We start from the raw sequence: 18,303 nt of genomic DNA on the forward strand, positions 1-18,303 counted from the left end.
AGGGGTGTCCTAGATTTTTTTGGGGACACCCCAGGGGTGTCCTAGATTTTTGGGGACACCCTAGGGGTGTCGCCTATAAATAGAAGTCTTAGGCCTCACTTTTTAGGGATCTGGATTTTTGGAGAATTGGCGAAGCCCTGCTGGAGTGAAGAGTGATCGAGCACTTCAACACAAGAGAGTTCTTCATCAGATCTACCTCACCCGCATCCGTTCCTTAGCATTACCCCTCGTCGGTAATCCTAAGAAGAGCAAATATCTCGCTTTATCCGAGATAGGCGCTTCAAGTTTCTAGATCTCCTCGCGGATCGACGAAGCTCTGCCCGATTTTTCTGGATCAGATCTGATTGCCAGGTAGTCCACGGATATCGACGTCCCCGTCACAGGCTAAAGACTCACGCAAGCAAGAGACGATAAACGGATCTTGTGTTTATTTTCAAGAAAGTTGTAATTTTTATTTTCGTTATTTGAATTCATTTGTAACGTTTGAAGTTTTAATGAAATCAATGATGAAGGCAACTTTTGACGAAAACAACCTATAAGGCTATAAATTGACTTGATGCGTAGGAAAGTCATTGGATTTTTGACTATTAGATAACTTTTAACATCCAAATAACAACTAAAGCAAACAACTTAGAGATGGTTGAAGAAAGATATCAATGGTTGTCTAAAATAATTAACAAGAAGTTTTCTAATTAAACTCTATAGATAAATAGGACCATTTCAAAGAAAATTTTGGATGTCCATCGCGTATGTGGACATGATATTCATGTCTGTATATTATCCGTCACTCACAAGTTCACGACTTTGTAACTTTCATTTACTTAAAAATTATAATATGAAACTGACAGTATTTTAGGCCATTTATAATATTAGCACTTGATATTTTTAAGCACCCTTTTGAGCATCAAACAATAAGTGCATACTACTTTAGGGTTAATATTAGCACTTGATATTTTTAAGCACCCTTTTGAGCATCAAACAATAAGTGCATACTACTTTAGGGTATAGTTTTGTCTGCTCATGACGTGAAGGCCCTTTTGAGCATCAAACAATAAGTGCATACTACTTTAGGGTATAGTTTTGTCTGCTCATGACGTGAAGGTTGTCCATCTATAAAAAGCCATCTTCATGTTCACCAATAATCTGACTTTGACATGTGCATTGTTGGATATTCCATAGCCATTGAGATGGAGAAAAATCAATACGAATTGTTTCACGTGTATGTGTATATGCATGCATGTCCGATTGTTTGCATTCACATCTACTATATCTCCTATTCTCAAAGACCTTCCATGAGCTGAATATATTCAAGGCTTGTATCTGGTTATTTTTGTTAGTAAACATCTACTTGTGAAAGTAGTCAGCATTTCTTTCATGCAATTTACTCTCATGCTGCCATGTATCTTATGCCCAGTAACAATATCTTTGCAAATGTTTACTTGTTTATTGTTTGCCTCATTTATAATATTAGCACTTGATATTTTTAAGCATCCTTTTGAGCATCAAACAACACGTGCATACTACTTTAGGGTATAGTTTTGTCTGCTCGTGACATGAAGGTTGTCCATCTATATGAAGCCATCTCCATGTTCACCAATAATCTGTCTTTGACATGTGCATTGTTGGATATTCTATAGCAATTAAGATGGAGAAAAATCAATAAGAAACTGTGCATAATATAGAGTTCATAAATCACTGTTATTAGAATTTGCATGTTACCCATTCATTTTCTGTCATTGGTTGTGTCCCCCTAACTACATCATCTTTTGCTGTCACGGGATATGCTTTATTAACGGTATCAAGGTCTGTGAGAAGACATGATTGAGGCACATTAAATTCTAGGACTTTGGAGACAAACGTATTTACTTCAGGTCAATCTTTGCTCTCGTGAGCTCAGATCTCAAGTCATTTCTATGGAAACTAGGATTCATCAGTTCACTTGATTTACCCTTGTCTCACATAAACCTTTAATAAAAATAAATGTAGAACAGAAAGTAAAAAGGAATGCATACTAATTGCAAGTTTATGTATTCCCATTATCAAGCGTATGACGTGGACTAATAGTTATTATTCTTTATAAATGCAATTTTCAGTAAGTTAAGATTATATCTTCTTACATTCAATTTATGATATTTTCATACTTTGCGAAAGATAATGAGCTTTTCATGTCTCGCATGTAGCAACTTATACATCCAACTTGATGTATAGTTGTGTTTGTGGAAAATTTTGCAGTAAAAGAAACGAAGAAAAATTGATTTGTATTCCTTTAATCTCAGTTACAATTAGATTTCCTAATTACAAAATAGAGGAGAATGAATTTGATTCTCCCCTTTGTTTAATTCTGGGTTCTTCACGGTGGCGATGGAGTGTCTCCCTCGAATGCTCGCGTCGAGTTTGCTCTCCATTGACGATCCGAACGTTTTGATTCACTAGAACAGTATCTCCTCCTCACGATTTGACGCTGTGAAGAACTTGCAAAGCAAGTTTTAGAACTCTTGATGAGTTGATTGATCTTAACCGTAATTGGTTAGACAAGCCAATGATCTCTTCTATGTTGCCCAAGAGCAGGATCCGAACTAAGCTGATTTCTTAGTTATTTATAGGGGATTAAGGGGTGTAACCGCCCTCCTTAATTCTCTCTTATGTGGGGCTAATGGGATGTAACCGCCCCTTAAATCACTCCTGAGTAGAGTTGTGATCCCCTCAGATCGTGGAAAACGGTTTTGAAACTGTTCAGCTCGTGTTTGAACGAGTCAAACACAAAATCCACGTTCTGACATGAATTCTGCGTTCAAACGCAGTGTCTGGAAGCTGCGTTTGCAACAATTTGGAAGCTACGTTGGCAGCGTTGGAAGCTGCTCGTGAGCTGCATTTGCAGTAATTTGGAAGCTGCGTTAGCAGCGTTGGAAGCTGCGTTGGCAGCAATTTGAAAGCTGCGTTAGCAGCGTTGGAAGTTGCGTTGGCAGCTGGATCCGAGCTGCGTCTGTGGCTGTGAACGCGATGCGTCTTGATGTTGGTATGCGGGGAGGACTTCCGTGTCTTAGTTTGAAGAGACCGTCGATTTGTAGTCTCTTTCTGTCAGAGCGTTGCAAAGATCGTCATTTTATAATCTTTGTAACTCCCGATGTTGATTGTGAAGGCTGTTGATTAGAGCTTTCATCAGTTGTTGTGAAGATCGTCAGATTATAACCTTCATTGATCTACGTAAAAGTCTTCAAATTAAAGTCTTCTGAAAGCCGTCGAATTGTAACTTCCATCATCGGTGTTTGATGGGGATCAGCTATCTGCAGTGATTTTTAGACAGCATACAAGTTGTAGTATTCATTCTAGTATTTTGTTCATTGTTTCTTTCTTTCTTTCTTTTTTGAAAGTATGATAATCTTAAAGTTCTTATAGCCTAAAAGTATTACTTCTTGAAGGGATAGCGATGCTGAAAATTAGTAAATTTGTACACTTGAAGACTCTATAAGTAGTCATTCAAATTAATGTGCTTTCTTTTATCATCGACAGATGGTTCTTGATTAGAAAAAAGAGTTAGATTATAGTCTGAGTTAACCTGACATCCAAATTTGAAATAATGAAGAACATAAATATACTCTAGAAAATCTGTACTGGTTTTCCAGATATCTAGATTTTTTATAAAATCAGAATATGCATGACGAATCATAATAGTATGAAGTTGCGCATGTTCATGTGCTTAATTGTCACACAAAATCATTGAATCATGAGGGAACTTTTCGTTTGCAATGAAAAGATTACAACCATAAAATTTTCTCAGAAGGTAAAACATTCAAAATTCAAAGAAAGTATTACTTGATACTAAGATGGAAGGTACGATTGCAATCATTATTTTTTAAAATAAATTATGGATTGTTTATAAATTTGGCTGATGTGCAAATATGAATGTGTTCTCAAATCAGTAAGCAATCCCTTCCTGTTTAAGGCAAGAGCAAAAAGTGAAGTCGTGCTGCGAAAATACATAATTTATCAGAAAAAGTTAGCACATTACTCATTTTTTTTAAACCTTTTCAACTTGTATCTGTTTTGAAATTATGCCTTGACTGATTTCATCTGTATAATTGTGAATAGAGGGGAAGAGATAGGATCAATGAGAGGATGCGTGCACTTCAAGAGCTTATACCCAATTGCAATAAGGTACATTCCTCCAGTTACCGTTCATCTTTTAGTGAAGTTTACAATGTGAAAGAGATTGGTTATTTAGGAATTACTGTGATTTGTTCTCTTTATGTTCAGCTCATTGGAAATTTCCATTAGTTCCTCAATTCCAACGCTAACAAATTCATCGCACAAATCCGAGAAGAAAACCTTTCAGAAGTGCATTATCTGTCTGGGATTGAAAAATGGGATTGATGTTAAAATAATAGTCTATTTGTGTTATACTAATTGCATAGGTGTAGCTTCTTCTGCTTTGCAACTCTGGATCTTAAAAAAATGCGTTCATTACTGAGCTCTACAAATTAGTCAGAAGTTGTTTATGTTAATTATATACATCACATGAAAACAACAATTCCAGAAACTTGAAGCATCTAGAGTTTCTGCAACTTCAAATACATGATGAACTTGCATGAAACAAAAAAAAAAATTCGATACAAACAATGTATAGAAAAACATATAGTGGTGACCTATGTTAGAGGATCAATAGAGTAACAGATGGAGATGAATGCAGAAGATAATATGGTCTTACCTTTATGAATTTGTGAACACCATGCGAGCGCAAGGGTACCATCAAGGCCTACTTCGTAAATTTTAGTTTCAATTCAAGGCATCACATGTCAGAGTAAAATAGTAATAACTATGGTTCTCAGCAATGGATACCTTTATCTATCTCAAGATTTTTGACCCCTTTGTAAGACTATTGATCTGAGACAATCCCATTTTCTTTTTCCCCTCTTTGCCTGAATTTTTGAGGAAGCAACAATCAGTTCCTTTTCTACCTTTGCAATTAAGCATCTTCTAGCATATTGAGACAAAAAAGAGCATGGACTTGTATTAGTATACAACAATAATGACCGAAAACTGGAGAGCTACGTCATTTTTCAGGAAGGCTGCATGTTTTGTTCTGTTATTACTGGTTATTGATGCTGTTTTTGTTCGGCGTTCAATTTATCATCCATCTGATTCTTATGTGCTTTTCCAATACAACCATTGTAGCATGTTATAGCTATAATTGTAATCATAGCCCTTAATTATATTAAATTTTTCTGCAGATTAGCAAAACTATCTGAAGGTCAGCTAATTGATGGACCCAGTTATGAAGTTTCTCCCTAAATGGTTCTTCCATCAAAATATATGCATGGTCCTGGAACAAGACATGAGATTCCTTTCATCTCAAAATGAAATCCTAATGAAGGAAATGACTCCTGTTGGTAAAATGTATATTAATCTTGGGTCATGTGACACTTGGGTCTTGGAGTATCGAAAGTGGAAGGATAGAGTAGGGCATGGGATGCCATACTATTTTGGGCATAGTTCAATCTCATTGCCAAATGATCTAGCTCTTGTTGAGCAATACAGAGCTGGACTTGATGCGGGGATTTTAGCTTCTGTGCCTGCAAAAGGGGGAAACGCAGATATTTATGCCTCAAATCCAATAAACTAATATTTCAGACACCTCATTGTAAAAAGTGTATAATAAAGCTATGTTTTCAATCTATCATGTTGATTCTTTTTTACTCTCATTGTATGTATATCGTCATGCTAATTGAATACTTTGCTGGTTTGTAATATGATGCTGAATATTAATTATTTGCAGTTAAAATCAACTTACCTCTTCTTGATTGTGCGGTCACTTTTATCACGCGCACTATATATATGGTTGATTAGGTTTCTTCTCTATGGACAATATCCCAAGTCTTGTGAGATAATGGTTAATTGGCATTCATCTTGTGTATTGTGTATAAGTTCAATGCATAATTATGGAAACATTATGGATTTTGACTCTTATAGTTTCTTAATATGCATCACGTGCAACGCACGTATTGCATACTAGTGTCTGAAAATCGCAATTCTGTAAAAATTTTCTGTAGATTTTTGTAAATTGTTTTTGGTTCAAAAAAAAATTACAGAAATATTTTCTGTAAAGTAAAAAAATTATCAAAATTTACAGAAATCAATTTCCTCTCAAAATTGGCGGAAATCACCTAAAAATCTGACACCACATTGACATTTTTCTATAAAGTTGACACTTTTTTATAAATTTAGGGGTTGTTCGGTACAGTTTCTACAAATTATAAGACATCTTGCTGATTTCTATAAAGTTATGGATCATTTTCTTGTTTTGAACCAAACAAGCAAAGTAAAAAAAATAAAAAAAATTGGTACTTTTTGACTTCTCAAAACTTTTCCTATAATTTTTTTAAGAAATACAAGGAAATCATATTTTGGGTGGAAAACATTTTCTATAATTTGTAGAAATTAAACCAAACACCCCCTAAATATAAATAAAACCTATGAGTCCTTTAACAATCAAGCCTACAAACAATTGAAATTTAAAACCAAAATACATATAAAACATTTCAATAATAGAGATTATAAAAACAAAAGATTGATTGATTTAAAACACCAAAACACTTCTATTGAAATTAAATATTAAATTACAAAAATTAGATAATAGTTGTAATGGTCAAGGTTAGTAGTAGAAAAGTTATATAAAGGACAAATTTTTAAAAGAGCCCTATTTGCAAACTTATTTCCAAAAACGATCCCTTTCAACTTTATTTGTCAAAACCGACCTGGTTTCAGCCCCAGTGCTAAAACCAGGTCGGTTTTGACGAAAAAAGTTCTCAAACTTTACGGGACTTCAAGTCCCGTGAAGTTTAGCAGCCATTTTGTTAAGCTGCTAAACTTCACGGGACTTGAAGTTCCGTGAAGTTTCAAATTTCAAAAAACTTCACGGGACTTGAAGTCCCGTGAAGTTACAAAGGTAAAAAAAACTTCACGGGATTTGATATAGAATACGAGAGACAGCTGTTGACTACACAGCGTATATACGTTGGTATTGGGATGTCACATGTAATGGATCATGCGTAACTCACAGCCATCAGCTGGACACCTGCCACACCCACCGACAGATAGTTACATCCCTAGTGGGATGATCGACAGAGATTATGTAAGTTTCTAATCTAAATTAAAACAGTGATTTTTTTATTAAGATGTTATTTGCTAAATTGTGTACATATTGTTTAACTCGCAGGTCCGTGCTTTTGATGACATTGAAGCTGATATTAATGAGCACATGAGATTTAGGATCCGACGGCGTTAGGGGTCTTCAACAGGATCAAGCAGAGAATAGCACAGGTGCTTCATAAGACTCATGTCGATGAGTTTGCAGGTCGTGAGGACAGGTCTTGATCATTTGGGCAAATGTACATGCGACGACGTAGGCCACGCGACGATGACGATGGAGCCGGTACTTCTCAGCCTCATACACAATCAGATACTCAGATAATCGAGACTCATCAGCAGTGCATGTGATCTTATTTTGTTAAAATTTATAACTTTTATGATTTTTCAAATACCATACTTTTGTGGATCAATTATTGTTTATATATGTGATCTTCGTGAGTATTGTTTGATTCGTGTTTAATTCATGACTGAATTTTAAGAATATTGTTGTAATTCAGTGTGTATGAGATCCATTATTATTCACAGGTGTATTTTCGTGATTATTGTTTGATTCAGTATATATTGTTTGATTCATGTAAATCGATTGATTCATGGCGAAAATTTCATGTATATCTATTGTGTAATGCATTTAGGAGTTACGTTGCGTATATAAAAAAACATGCACAGCCTGTTATGCATGTTTTTTAAAACCTGCAGCTTCACGGGACTTCAAGTCTCGTGAAGTTACAAGCTGAATTTTCAGAGCGTGGAAATTCAGCTCAAACTTCACGGGACTTCAAGTCTCGTGAAGCTTTTTTTACCTTTGAAACTTCACGGGACTTGAGACTTCAAGTCCCGTGAAGTTTAGCAGCTTAACAAAATTGTTGTTAAACTTCATAGGACTTGATGTCCCGTGAAGTTTGGGAACTTTTTTTGCTAAAACCGACCTGGTTTCACAGCCTTGGAGTTGAAACCAGGTCGGTTTTGACAAATAAATTTAAAAGGGGTCGTTTTGGGGGAATAAGTTTGCAAATAGGGCTCTTTTAAAATTTTGTCCTAATGAAGAAAGAGAAAAAGTGATAAATGAAAATGAAAAAATAGCTAGCATTGAAAAGCTAATTGGGCATGCCTAATATAGAACTACATCAGTTCACAGCAATGACTCATTCCTCCCTTAAGTGCTATGTTGAATTACTTATACAATAGCATATGAATGTTAAACTAGGACAGAAAATCATATATCTACATATATAACAACTACTATCTAGTCTTAGTAATTAAGAATCAAGTGTCATATAATGAAAGTTTTTATCAACAGTTGAATTAGATCTTAGGTCCAGATATTTGAAACCCTCTAAAATTTTGGGTGAAGGGGTTAGTTATAAAATGTCTCGAGCATATGATTGACAGCCTGGATATGCAATTTATGTGAACCAAATAATGCTTCTCTTCAACTGCCTGTTTAAACTTGCTTTCCTTTCTGAGGCAAGATGCATAGAAAAAATTAGAATTTCTTCTTATCCTACTATTAAGATCTGTTGAGTTTTTTAGGAAAATATTAGGGTTACATTCACTCATAGAGAGATACCCCTTTTATATAAGGGCACTCTTACAAATAGGTCCTCACAGCATTGACTAATTTCTATCTAAATAACTCAACACTCCCCCTCAAGATGGGCGATAGATATCAATCATCCCCATCTTGTTACAAAAGATATCACACTCTCTAGAACCTAATCCTTTTGTTAAACAATCAGCTAACTGCTCTTCTGATTTCACATAGCTCAAAGTCAGAACTCCTCTATTCAGTTGCTCCTTGATAAAGAACCGATCGATCTCCACATGTTTGGTGCGATCATGCTGAACTGGATTGTTTGCAATATTAATCGCCGATTTGTTGTCACACCAAAGTTGTAAGGAGTCTCTTCTAAACAAGCGCAGCTCAGATAATATGTTTTTGACCCACATCAACTCGCACAGACCAACTGCCATAGCCCTGTACTCCGCCTCAGCTGTAGACCTAGCCACCACATCTTGCTTCTTGCTACGCCAAGATACGAGATTGCCTCCAACAAATACACAGTAGCCTGTAGTGGACCTACGATCATCCATACAACCCGCCCAATCAGCATCACAATAGCCTTCAATTCTCAGATGTCCAAAACTCCTGAACCATAACCCCTTTCCTGGGCTTCCTTTAATATATCTAAGAATTCTGCGAACTGCCTCCATATGCTACTCTCTGAGATCATGCATATATCTACTCACCACGCTCACTGCATGAGTAATATCAGGTCTCGTATGGCATAGATATATAAGTCGTCCAACCAATCTTTGATATTGCTCTTTACTCACAGGGTCCCCACCCTCGGCACTCATCTTATGATTCTGCTCAATAGGAGTAGATGCAACTCTGCACCCCAACATAATCCGCCAGAATGTTAACTCCTGGACCGATGATGTCCGGCTTAAAAAATGTTGGGATCGGCCCGGTTTCGTGGCAAGATGGTTAAGCAGCGGAGGAGGCGGTTCTCAAGGCAGCGGAGAATAGGGAACCTGTAGATGCGTGATGAAGACGCGTGATGATCCTCTTGGTTGCTGGAGAATAAATAAATGAGATTTCCTCTTTTTTCTTTCCAATTTAGTGTGGAGTTGTTCTTCCGAAAATACCCCTCCTTTAATTAATTCATGCCACATCATAGATAAAGAGGGAGAGTGTGTGCAGACACTCACACGATACTTTATTATATAATTGAGCTTATAATTCTATCATTAATCAACTGTTAAATTCGTCAATAGATAAAGAGGGAGAGTGTGTGCAGACACTCACACGATACTTTATTATATAATTGAGCTTATAATTCTATCATTAATCAACTGTTAAATTCGTCATATATTGTTCATTATAAATAAATTCATAACATAAGATGATATAAAACTAACGTTATAACCATAACAGCATGCATAAATTGACGATCCGAACACACCCCAAAACAAGTTTCTTCCGCTACACAACGCACTGGTTTTGGGAACTGGAAGATAGAAGGTGAACTCGGAGAGAGGTTGTATCCTGTCAGCTTATGCGTGTATTTGTGTTGCTTTTGCATCCCATATAGATACAGGAGCACTGATAGAAGAAGAAAAAAACATAAGAGAGAAGTGAATTAGACTACATTGGTTGAATATTGAGAAAGCATCCAGCAGAGATGGTCAATTTCATTAAATGTGCACCTAAAAAAAATGTCTAACTCTTAGATCGAATGATCCAATGTTTGTCATTCATTTAATGTACATTTAATGTCATAAACCCAAATGCAAGAGTGCACCTTTAAATGCCATAAATTCAAATGTAACGGATAATTTTCCTTGAATATTTCAAGGACATTCGTATTAAATAAGTATTCGGTCGTATTAAATAAGTTTACACATGCAAACAGCTATTGAGTAACCCGTATCTATCAATAATCAGAAGTATCAATGCAGTGCTTTGTCACAATAATACAAGGAAGCACGACTCTACTCTAAGGAAATATATCCTGCATTTGCTTCTATCACAAATTCACAATCACATGCAAATGTTTGAAGCATTAACCAAATCAACCGAAATAGAGAAACAAACGAACAAACCAACAAATAACAGTTCACACCCTTAAGGAACCAGAAACCAAGTGTAACAAACATCCAGAAACTATACTTAAATTAGAGGGGAATAACTTGACCAAAGTACTTGACCAAAACCCCTAACAACTTTTCACTACGAACATCTCCCCCTTTGGAGATCAACCCACAAAAAATCTACCTTCTAACAAAGAATGTCAATAAAAATAACATCTGTAAATAAATGGGAAAAAAAAACTCACAACCTCTCTATCTACACGAGAACTACACTTTCTCTAGCAAAAAATTATGGACACTTCAATTGCAATCCAATCCACAAACCTCTAACACGGGACCATCATTCTTCGCTAAGAAGGGGTTAACCCTCACCCACAAAAGCGAACATATCGAAACAAGAAGCAATGTCCACACAATGACAATCGTCGGAGCTCTGTCTTGCTTGCCTAACATTCCCTTAACGAACGGGTACAAATGGATAATTACCCACAGAGCAAAAAACAGCTTGCCAAACAAAGGCCCCCAAGATTCGTACCCGTTATTGATTGCGTTGGATACCCCTGCAACGACTCCAACTACATTTATAACGACAAGGGTCGTTGGAGGGATTAATAGGTTTGTCCATTTGAAGAGATAGAGGTCTGAAAACTCTCCATCGTCGCCTCCTTTGGATGTGACTGTGAAGCTTGTGTCGACCCCTGCAATGACTTTGAGAAGGCCTTGGAAGAGGGCGAAAAGATGGGACGAGACTCCACCGATGACCCAGAATTGCTCATTTCTCCACCAGTCATCGACGCCCACTCCTCCCCATTGCATCTCGAGGATTCCAGTAGCAGCAATTGATGCAAAGAGAGCCATGAATATTATGCTAGCGTAGATGCTTATCTGCAGAGATGGAAGTGCACATTAATTTCAGGTTACCTATGTCAGAAGAGACATTTTTGTAAGAGCATATCAAATTTCACATGTTCTTGTCCTGAAACAAGGTTTCATGTTATGTAAAAGGACTAATTTGTGGGGCAACAGAACTTCTGATGGAATAAGGTCAGATCACACTATATATTTCCTTAAGAGGAAGCAACAATATCTCAGCAAACTTATATTGATGTAATAAAATAGGATGTGATAGTTCTCTCTTTAAGAGAGAAAAGCACTTTATCGAACTCGATGGGAAAAAGAATAGAAAAGTAAAAAAGGATTCATGTAAGTATGTAACTAACCCCAAAGATGAAGCCTAGCTAGCCCACTAGTCGTAGCATATAGTTGCCAGATAGGAAATGATTAATTGTTAATTTGACATAATATATTTTTGGTAGTCTTCTTTCCTTCACATATATATTTGGAAGCTTTTACACCGAGAAGAAAACATTTATTTCCACCAAGTCTGAAATTTCACTTGAACCTCAAACGGAGATAGTTGTTATCATATCCTACTATACCAAGTTCAGATATATAAATTCATGAAAAACCTTGCAAGAAAAATACCTCAGGGACTATGAATTTCCCAGTCAGAAGACAGATTGCAGGCAAAGTACAATAGACAATTAATGGAAGAGCTGTCCAAGGATAGATGACCGAGTTTATGTATGAGAGTCTTTCCAATGACTTCAATCCACCTCCATACCCATACCAAATAGGGCAATGCTTGCTCAAGAAAATTTCTACAGATCCAAGAGCCCATCTCAGTACTTGGTGAAGACGGTCAGAGAGATTGATGGGAGCTGAACCCTTGAAAGCCGGCCTTTTGGGTATGCAGTAAACTGACCTCCATCCATGACAATGCATCTTGAAGCCGGTCAAGATATCCTCGGTCACAGAGCCATAAATCCATCCAACCTGATCAAGATAAAGGAGTCAGGACAAAAAACAATAGCCAAGTACTCAAGATGCTAGACTGAAATTGATGGGTTTACCTCTTTTCCCCATTCAGTTTTGTCCTCATAACCACAACTGATGACATGCATAGCTTCTCCTAGAAGTGAAGAAGGATCCAAGCCCTTGACCATTCCACCGTTCTCTTGAAGTGTGGATGCCACAAAACCCGGTGATTGCCCAAATTTTTTCTCAAGTTTCTGACGGGGCACTAGCAATGCGCTCTCATTTTCTAGTCCTACAAAGAAAACATGTCTTGATCAGTATCTTTAAAATTCAGCTTGCAAATATAAATGGACACTAGAAGATTAATCAAACTATACAAGTAGCGAGACACTTATTTCAGCAAAGTTCACAAAAGTTAGGTTTGGGCTGGGATCAAAGCCAGTGTTTCCTACCAGATCTAGCCAAATTTGTAGTGATAATTGGAGTTCCAGCTACACGCTTCAAAGCTTTTGATATTTTTCACCACTTGACAACCCCTGTTAAAAAGGTTATCTATTCGAAAGGCGACTTCTACTTTTTTTTAGCGCTGCAGATATAATATGGTTCTGGTACTACCCCCCCCCCACCCACCACCCACTCCAAGAGCTAGATAAACATATTTAACAGGAAGTACAGTGAGCGATGTGTTGAGTGTGTGTGCTGAGGGGGCGGCGGGGGGGAGGCGGGATACCAGACCTTATCTATATCTGCAGCACTAAAAAAAGTAGAAGTCGCCTTCTGAATAGGAATGGATCTCATATGATGATCAAGCACATTCCAGTTTACTGTCTAGAAGTTTATCCTTTCGCAACAGATTGAATATAATGACATGTGTACAAATTGACATGTAATTTCGAAGATCAACTATTGGGATTTTCCCCTGTTTAGATTTAAGTTATCGTTCAATATAATACTGACCTTCAGGTTCTTCTCGGATGCTCACAAGTGCGTGAATTTGTCTAGATGTCTCTCTATGCTTCACCTTCTGCTTTTTGTTCCCTTTTCTATTCTTCTTTCGAGATCCACAACACGAGCAGCACCATTTTGGCCAACAGTTACATGTCTTTCCCGGAGGCTTCTTTGTGACTGGCGCATCAAATCCATACAGAGCTTGCCTTCGGAACACACAGCCAGTTCCCACATATATCGGCCCTTGAAGCCCATCGAGACCTTTCATGTTGATCTAATACAGTAAAAAGAGGAGACAAATTAAAAACGGAAGGTAATATAACAGACAAGGAACAATAAATTCAATAAATTAGTATCCTCACATCAAAAAACACAACATTGCGGTTTGAATATCGGTCATGTTGATCAATCCCGTCAAATCTCTGAGGGAACTGGACATAGCAAATCTTGCTTCCAGACGTGGGGTCCATCATGAAGCACATGGCTTCTCGTAAAGCTTTACTGTTATTTATATAATGGTCACAGTCTACATTCAAAATGTAAGGGGCATTAGAGAGAACAGCTGAGACACGCACCTGAAATAATCACACTAAGTAGTCAGCAGTGACGGAGAAAAACCGTAAAATAGAAAGAATTTGAACTAATACAGCAAATCATACCAAAGAATTCATGGCACCAGCTTTTTTGTGGTGGTTAAATCCTGGTCTTTTCTCACGAGAAACATAAACTAAGCTTGGCAACTTGTTTCCCTCGTTGTCCACAACACCATTGTGCCCAAGAAATATCTATAGAGCAACCATTCACTCAATATTGTATGGAGTTAGGAAATGCAGAGTGCAGTTAACAGCTTCAACTGATATGTTTAAATCAAATGGGGGTATGCATCTTTATTCACCTGAATCATTGCCGGATGGTCGCGAACATTGTTACCAGGCCATGGAGTCCCATCCTGCATTGTCCATCCTTCTTCAGGAGCTTTTTGTGCCATGGCAACTAAACTGTTTATACGAACCTTAAACTCCTCATATTCTCTCTGTTCAAAGAAGAAGTAAAAACGCATTTAAGCTTAAAGTTAGAAACAAAAAGGTCAAAAAAGAAAATAGGGATTTCTGAACATATAATTACCTTCATGGCTCTCCGTTCTCTGACGAACTCTGGATGTACTTTGTCCTTTAGATAATCAATTTTCTGAGCAAAATACCATTCAGGAGCTCGGGGCTCAATGCTGTATTTTTTGCAGAATGGAACCCACTTCCGTGCGAACACAGAAGTCTCAGAAAGTGCTTCGAAGGTAAGCATTGCAGCGCCATCATCTGAGACATAGCATGAAACTTTATCGACAGGGTAGTCCACCGCAAGAATGGAAAGCACAGTGTTTGCAGTTATAAGAGGAGGTTCTTTCATCGGATCAACGGTGCTAACAAATATATCAATATCTGCCAACTGTGATGGTTTCCCTTCTTTCTCATATCTGAGTGAGAATTTTCAATTGAAAATAGGCAAGTAAAGTTAACACCAAACAGGAATATAGTAATATTAGTTGCAATTAGACAAAAGAGTAACACCTAAGTGAAAGACGATCCAAGTATGTTTCTCGCTCTACTGGATACCATTTTGGAAATTGATCCAAGATCCATGAAATAGCAAACCATATCTCACAGATAACAGAAGTCAGCCACAGTCCATATGCATCTGAAAGTGGGTTCAAAAGTCTATAATGGAAGAAAAGGCCAAGAATCAGAAGCCTAAGCAAGATTATTATCCTGTAGGGGTTTATCTTGTTGGAAGAGATAGGTAGCTTTCTCGATAATGGTTGTCTGCCTTCATCCGACCTATAGAAAATTTGACAAATTGTAAATAGGAAGTTTGAAATAAAATAGAGCATTAAGAATTATCAGAAGAGAAGACAGACTCACAGTTGTTCAGGAAAAAAACAACAGCATAAGGAAATCAGAACATTCAATAAACACTTTTAGATATGTTCATCATTCATCAATCAGACTGAGATGAGATGGCTCAGTGACCAGAAGCAAATCTTTATCATAAGGGACAACCTACTTTTCCCAACTTTTCCACCTACATCTACTTAAGATTGCAAATTTTCTCGTCTCCATCTACATTTAGAAGATTACTAATTGTGTCAAGTATTCTTAAACTACTCGATTTTGTCTTTAAAATTTACACCAACACGTCAATATGGTGACAAATAAGCAACTAAGAAATAATTACCTTTCGATATGGTGAATTGGCACATATATAATTAATGAAGATATTTTCAGAGCTGAAGACTTAAATGCTAATCAAATAACTTACGTGGGTAGGTCAGGATCGTCCACCTCATCTCCAAATAATTCCCCACGATTTCCATTTGAAGCATTTTGCATCTTTTCAGATTGCTTTCTCTTCCATTCATCAATCCGGTTTTTCCATGCAACACTTCCATAGCCATACAGTGATATATCCTTGTTAGGGTTTATTGGTCGAGATTGCGCTGCAAAAGGGAACAACATGAGTATGGTGATCAGCAACGAAGAGATAAAAACTGTCACACACATTAGGAGGAAATCAAATGATTCGAGCACTTCAACTAACTCACCGGAGCACAATGATGATCCTGAACGAGAAATTGTATGTCCTGAATCCATATGATGTGGAATGATAAGAGCATGGCTCTCAGGAGAAATCCCTTCAACCTAAACATAAAATTGGACTACAATTACAACCAACCCTCTTTTAAATCAATTCAGTAATGCACATTTTTACGATAATAGAAAATTCTACCCCTTCACCATAAGTTAATAATGGAATGTTGGAGTCCATGTTGTAACCGGAAGGGTCCGTCCTAGGGGTGGCTCCATATGCACTGAAAGAGCTATCCCCTAAACTGAGCTGCTTTCTAAACTTTAGGCCAGAAGTACTTCGAGTCTCCCTCCCATCAAAACTACTGAAACTAAACTCTTTATCGATATCCTCATCTCCATCTTCTTCCTCATCACCCTCAACTCTAGCACAACCTATAAGAGTTTCAAACCAATCTGATCTATCCTGAAATAGACCTACATGTGTATGATGAATATGAGGAAGGCAAAAAAAAATCCAAACCTTTGTGACGCTTGTATCGGGTTTTGCAGCGAGGACAGGATTGACTGCCCTCTCTTCTCTCATACTCGTAGCAACCTCTACACACGGGGAACGCACATTCATTGCAGGCAACAAACAACTCCTTTTCCTCCTCTAGCACCTCAATTTCATCGCCGCATATTTCACAAATTTGACCAGCCAATTTTTCATCTTCTCTTTGCTGCGAATGTTCCAAGTTGTTATAAGATATGATGCAACTAGACTTATAGATTAAGAAATTAAAACATTTTTACAGATTCCATATTCAAAATCACATATCTACAAGTAAGAACATAGTTGAACTTGTGAGCTTGAGTGCAGGTATATAATTCCATGACAAACCAAACAGCAAAAATCATCAAAGGAAGGGGGAAACCACCGCATGCAAGAATATGTTTAAATAGATGTTAATTCTGTATGAATATCTTTTTTTTAACTGAAGAAAATATATTTATTCTGTAAAATCATATTTTAAACGGACAAAATCATCTAGGTTCCATGTGAGAAGCAAAAAAAAAAATGCACAAATGGGCAACTTTGAAATCAGAAGAAATGCATAAGAAATGAGGTGAAAATTAAAAATGGGGGTTTAAGGAGAAAATCTGCAGACTTTCATCACAAAATAACTTTCTTGAATCAAAATGAGATGGGCATCATCGGAACTAATTTAGAAATTACGGAAATCCCAAAAAAAAAGAATGTAGAAACCATGGGAGGAAAGTCGCATCAATGAAAACAACTTTAGCCCCAAAAAAATCTTTTAAAAAAATACAAAATCAACAAAAACAAACTAAACCCAAATTAAAAAATGGAATTTTTTCATAACTTACCTTCACAGAATCATCCGCATTGATGACCACAAACTCGTTTCGATTCCTGGAACCCGCAAACAATCTTCCCCCAGTCTCCATCGATCAAAAAACCCTTATCTTCTCCCTCAAAAACCCCCAACTCTCGCTATCTCTTAATTAAATTCTTTATCTCTCAATAACAAACAAAGCCCAAAATGCAAAAAAAAAAGGAAATGGAGGAGATTTTGGCGAAAAAAAAGTTTTTTCGAGAACAGCACCAATTGATTCCAGCTGGGCCAAGACGAGACGACGCGGCGACGAAAGTAAAGAAAAAAAAGGAAATAAATTTGGAAACAGTATGGCTGTCGCCTCAACGCGTCAGAGCTCTGAAACTGAAAGTGATCAGACAGGTAACAAAACAAAAACAGAGATTTTTAGAGAGAGAAAATAAAAAAGTGCTGCTTTTTGTAGAGAGAGAGAGAGAATGGATTGAGGTGGGTCCCGCTTAAGGGTGGAGGCCAGCGGGGCCGAGGTAGCCAAGCCACCGCTGCGCTCTCTCTCTCTCTTCCCTCACCGCTTCTGGATGAAAAAGGAGCAAGCTTTCTCTCTCTAGCGGTTTTTGGGTTTTAAGAGAGACAAAGGGGGTTTTTTTTTGGGTTTATGTAGAGGGAGAATTTTGAGATCCACACGGGATGCCAGCTTTCAGAAATTAACGGGAAACGGGGGGAAAAAAGGGGAGTAGACTGTAAACATCAAAGCATGAGATGTGTCCTGGAGAGCAAATTTCCTATAATATTTTGCATTCTTCGTACCAAGAAATTTTGTCGGTGTACTTCATATATTTTTTTATTTTTTTTATGTTTTTTTGTTGTATTATGTAGTGGGG

General features: G+C 37.2%; 1 protein-coding gene and 1 long non-coding RNA gene across 5 annotated transcripts in view; one reads left to right on the forward strand and one right to left on the reverse strand.

The window, feature by feature from the left end:
- Positions 1-5,783, forward strand: part of LOC109836558 — a 17,263-nt gene extending 11,480 nt beyond the window's left edge. For all 3 annotated transcript variants that reach the window (XR_002246011.1, XR_002246010.1, XR_002246012.1), the window contains exons 4-5: positions 4,090-4,155; positions 5,229-5,783. This is a non-coding gene — a long non-coding RNA (uncharacterized LOC109836558). The remainder of the gene's footprint in view (positions 1-4,089; positions 4,156-5,228) is intronic.
- LOC109836559 (cellulose synthase A catalytic subunit 2 [UDP-forming]-like) lies at positions 10,760-18,029 on the reverse strand. 2 transcript variants are annotated; one of them, XM_020404486.1, is made up of 14 exons: positions 17,457-18,029; positions 16,609-16,807; positions 16,288-16,520; positions 16,103-16,199; positions 15,820-15,997; positions 15,072-15,338; positions 14,632-14,977; positions 14,402-14,539; positions 14,166-14,291; positions 13,869-14,081; positions 13,516-13,780; positions 12,654-12,850; positions 12,226-12,576; positions 10,760-11,625 (listed from the first exon to the last, which is right to left on the reverse strand). In XM_020404486.1, exons 1-14 carry the CDS (start codon positions 17,535-17,537, stop codon positions 11,041-11,043), a joined length of 3,276 nt encoding a protein of 1,091 aa, XP_020260075.1. In that variant the 5' UTR covers positions 17,538-18,029; the 3' UTR covers positions 10,760-11,040. The 2 variants fall into 2 exon arrangements, with proteins under 2 accessions (XP_020260075.1, XP_020260076.1); XM_020404487.1 differs by lacking the exons at positions 16,609-16,807; positions 17,457-18,029 and having other exon boundaries at positions 16,296-16,375.

Source organism: Asparagus officinalis, chromosome 4 (assembly GCF_001876935.1).
Source record: "Asparagus officinalis chromosome 4, Aspof.V1, whole genome shotgun sequence".
In the NCBI taxonomy this organism is placed as follows: domain Eukaryota; kingdom Viridiplantae; phylum Streptophyta; class Magnoliopsida; order Asparagales; family Asparagaceae; genus Asparagus; species Asparagus officinalis.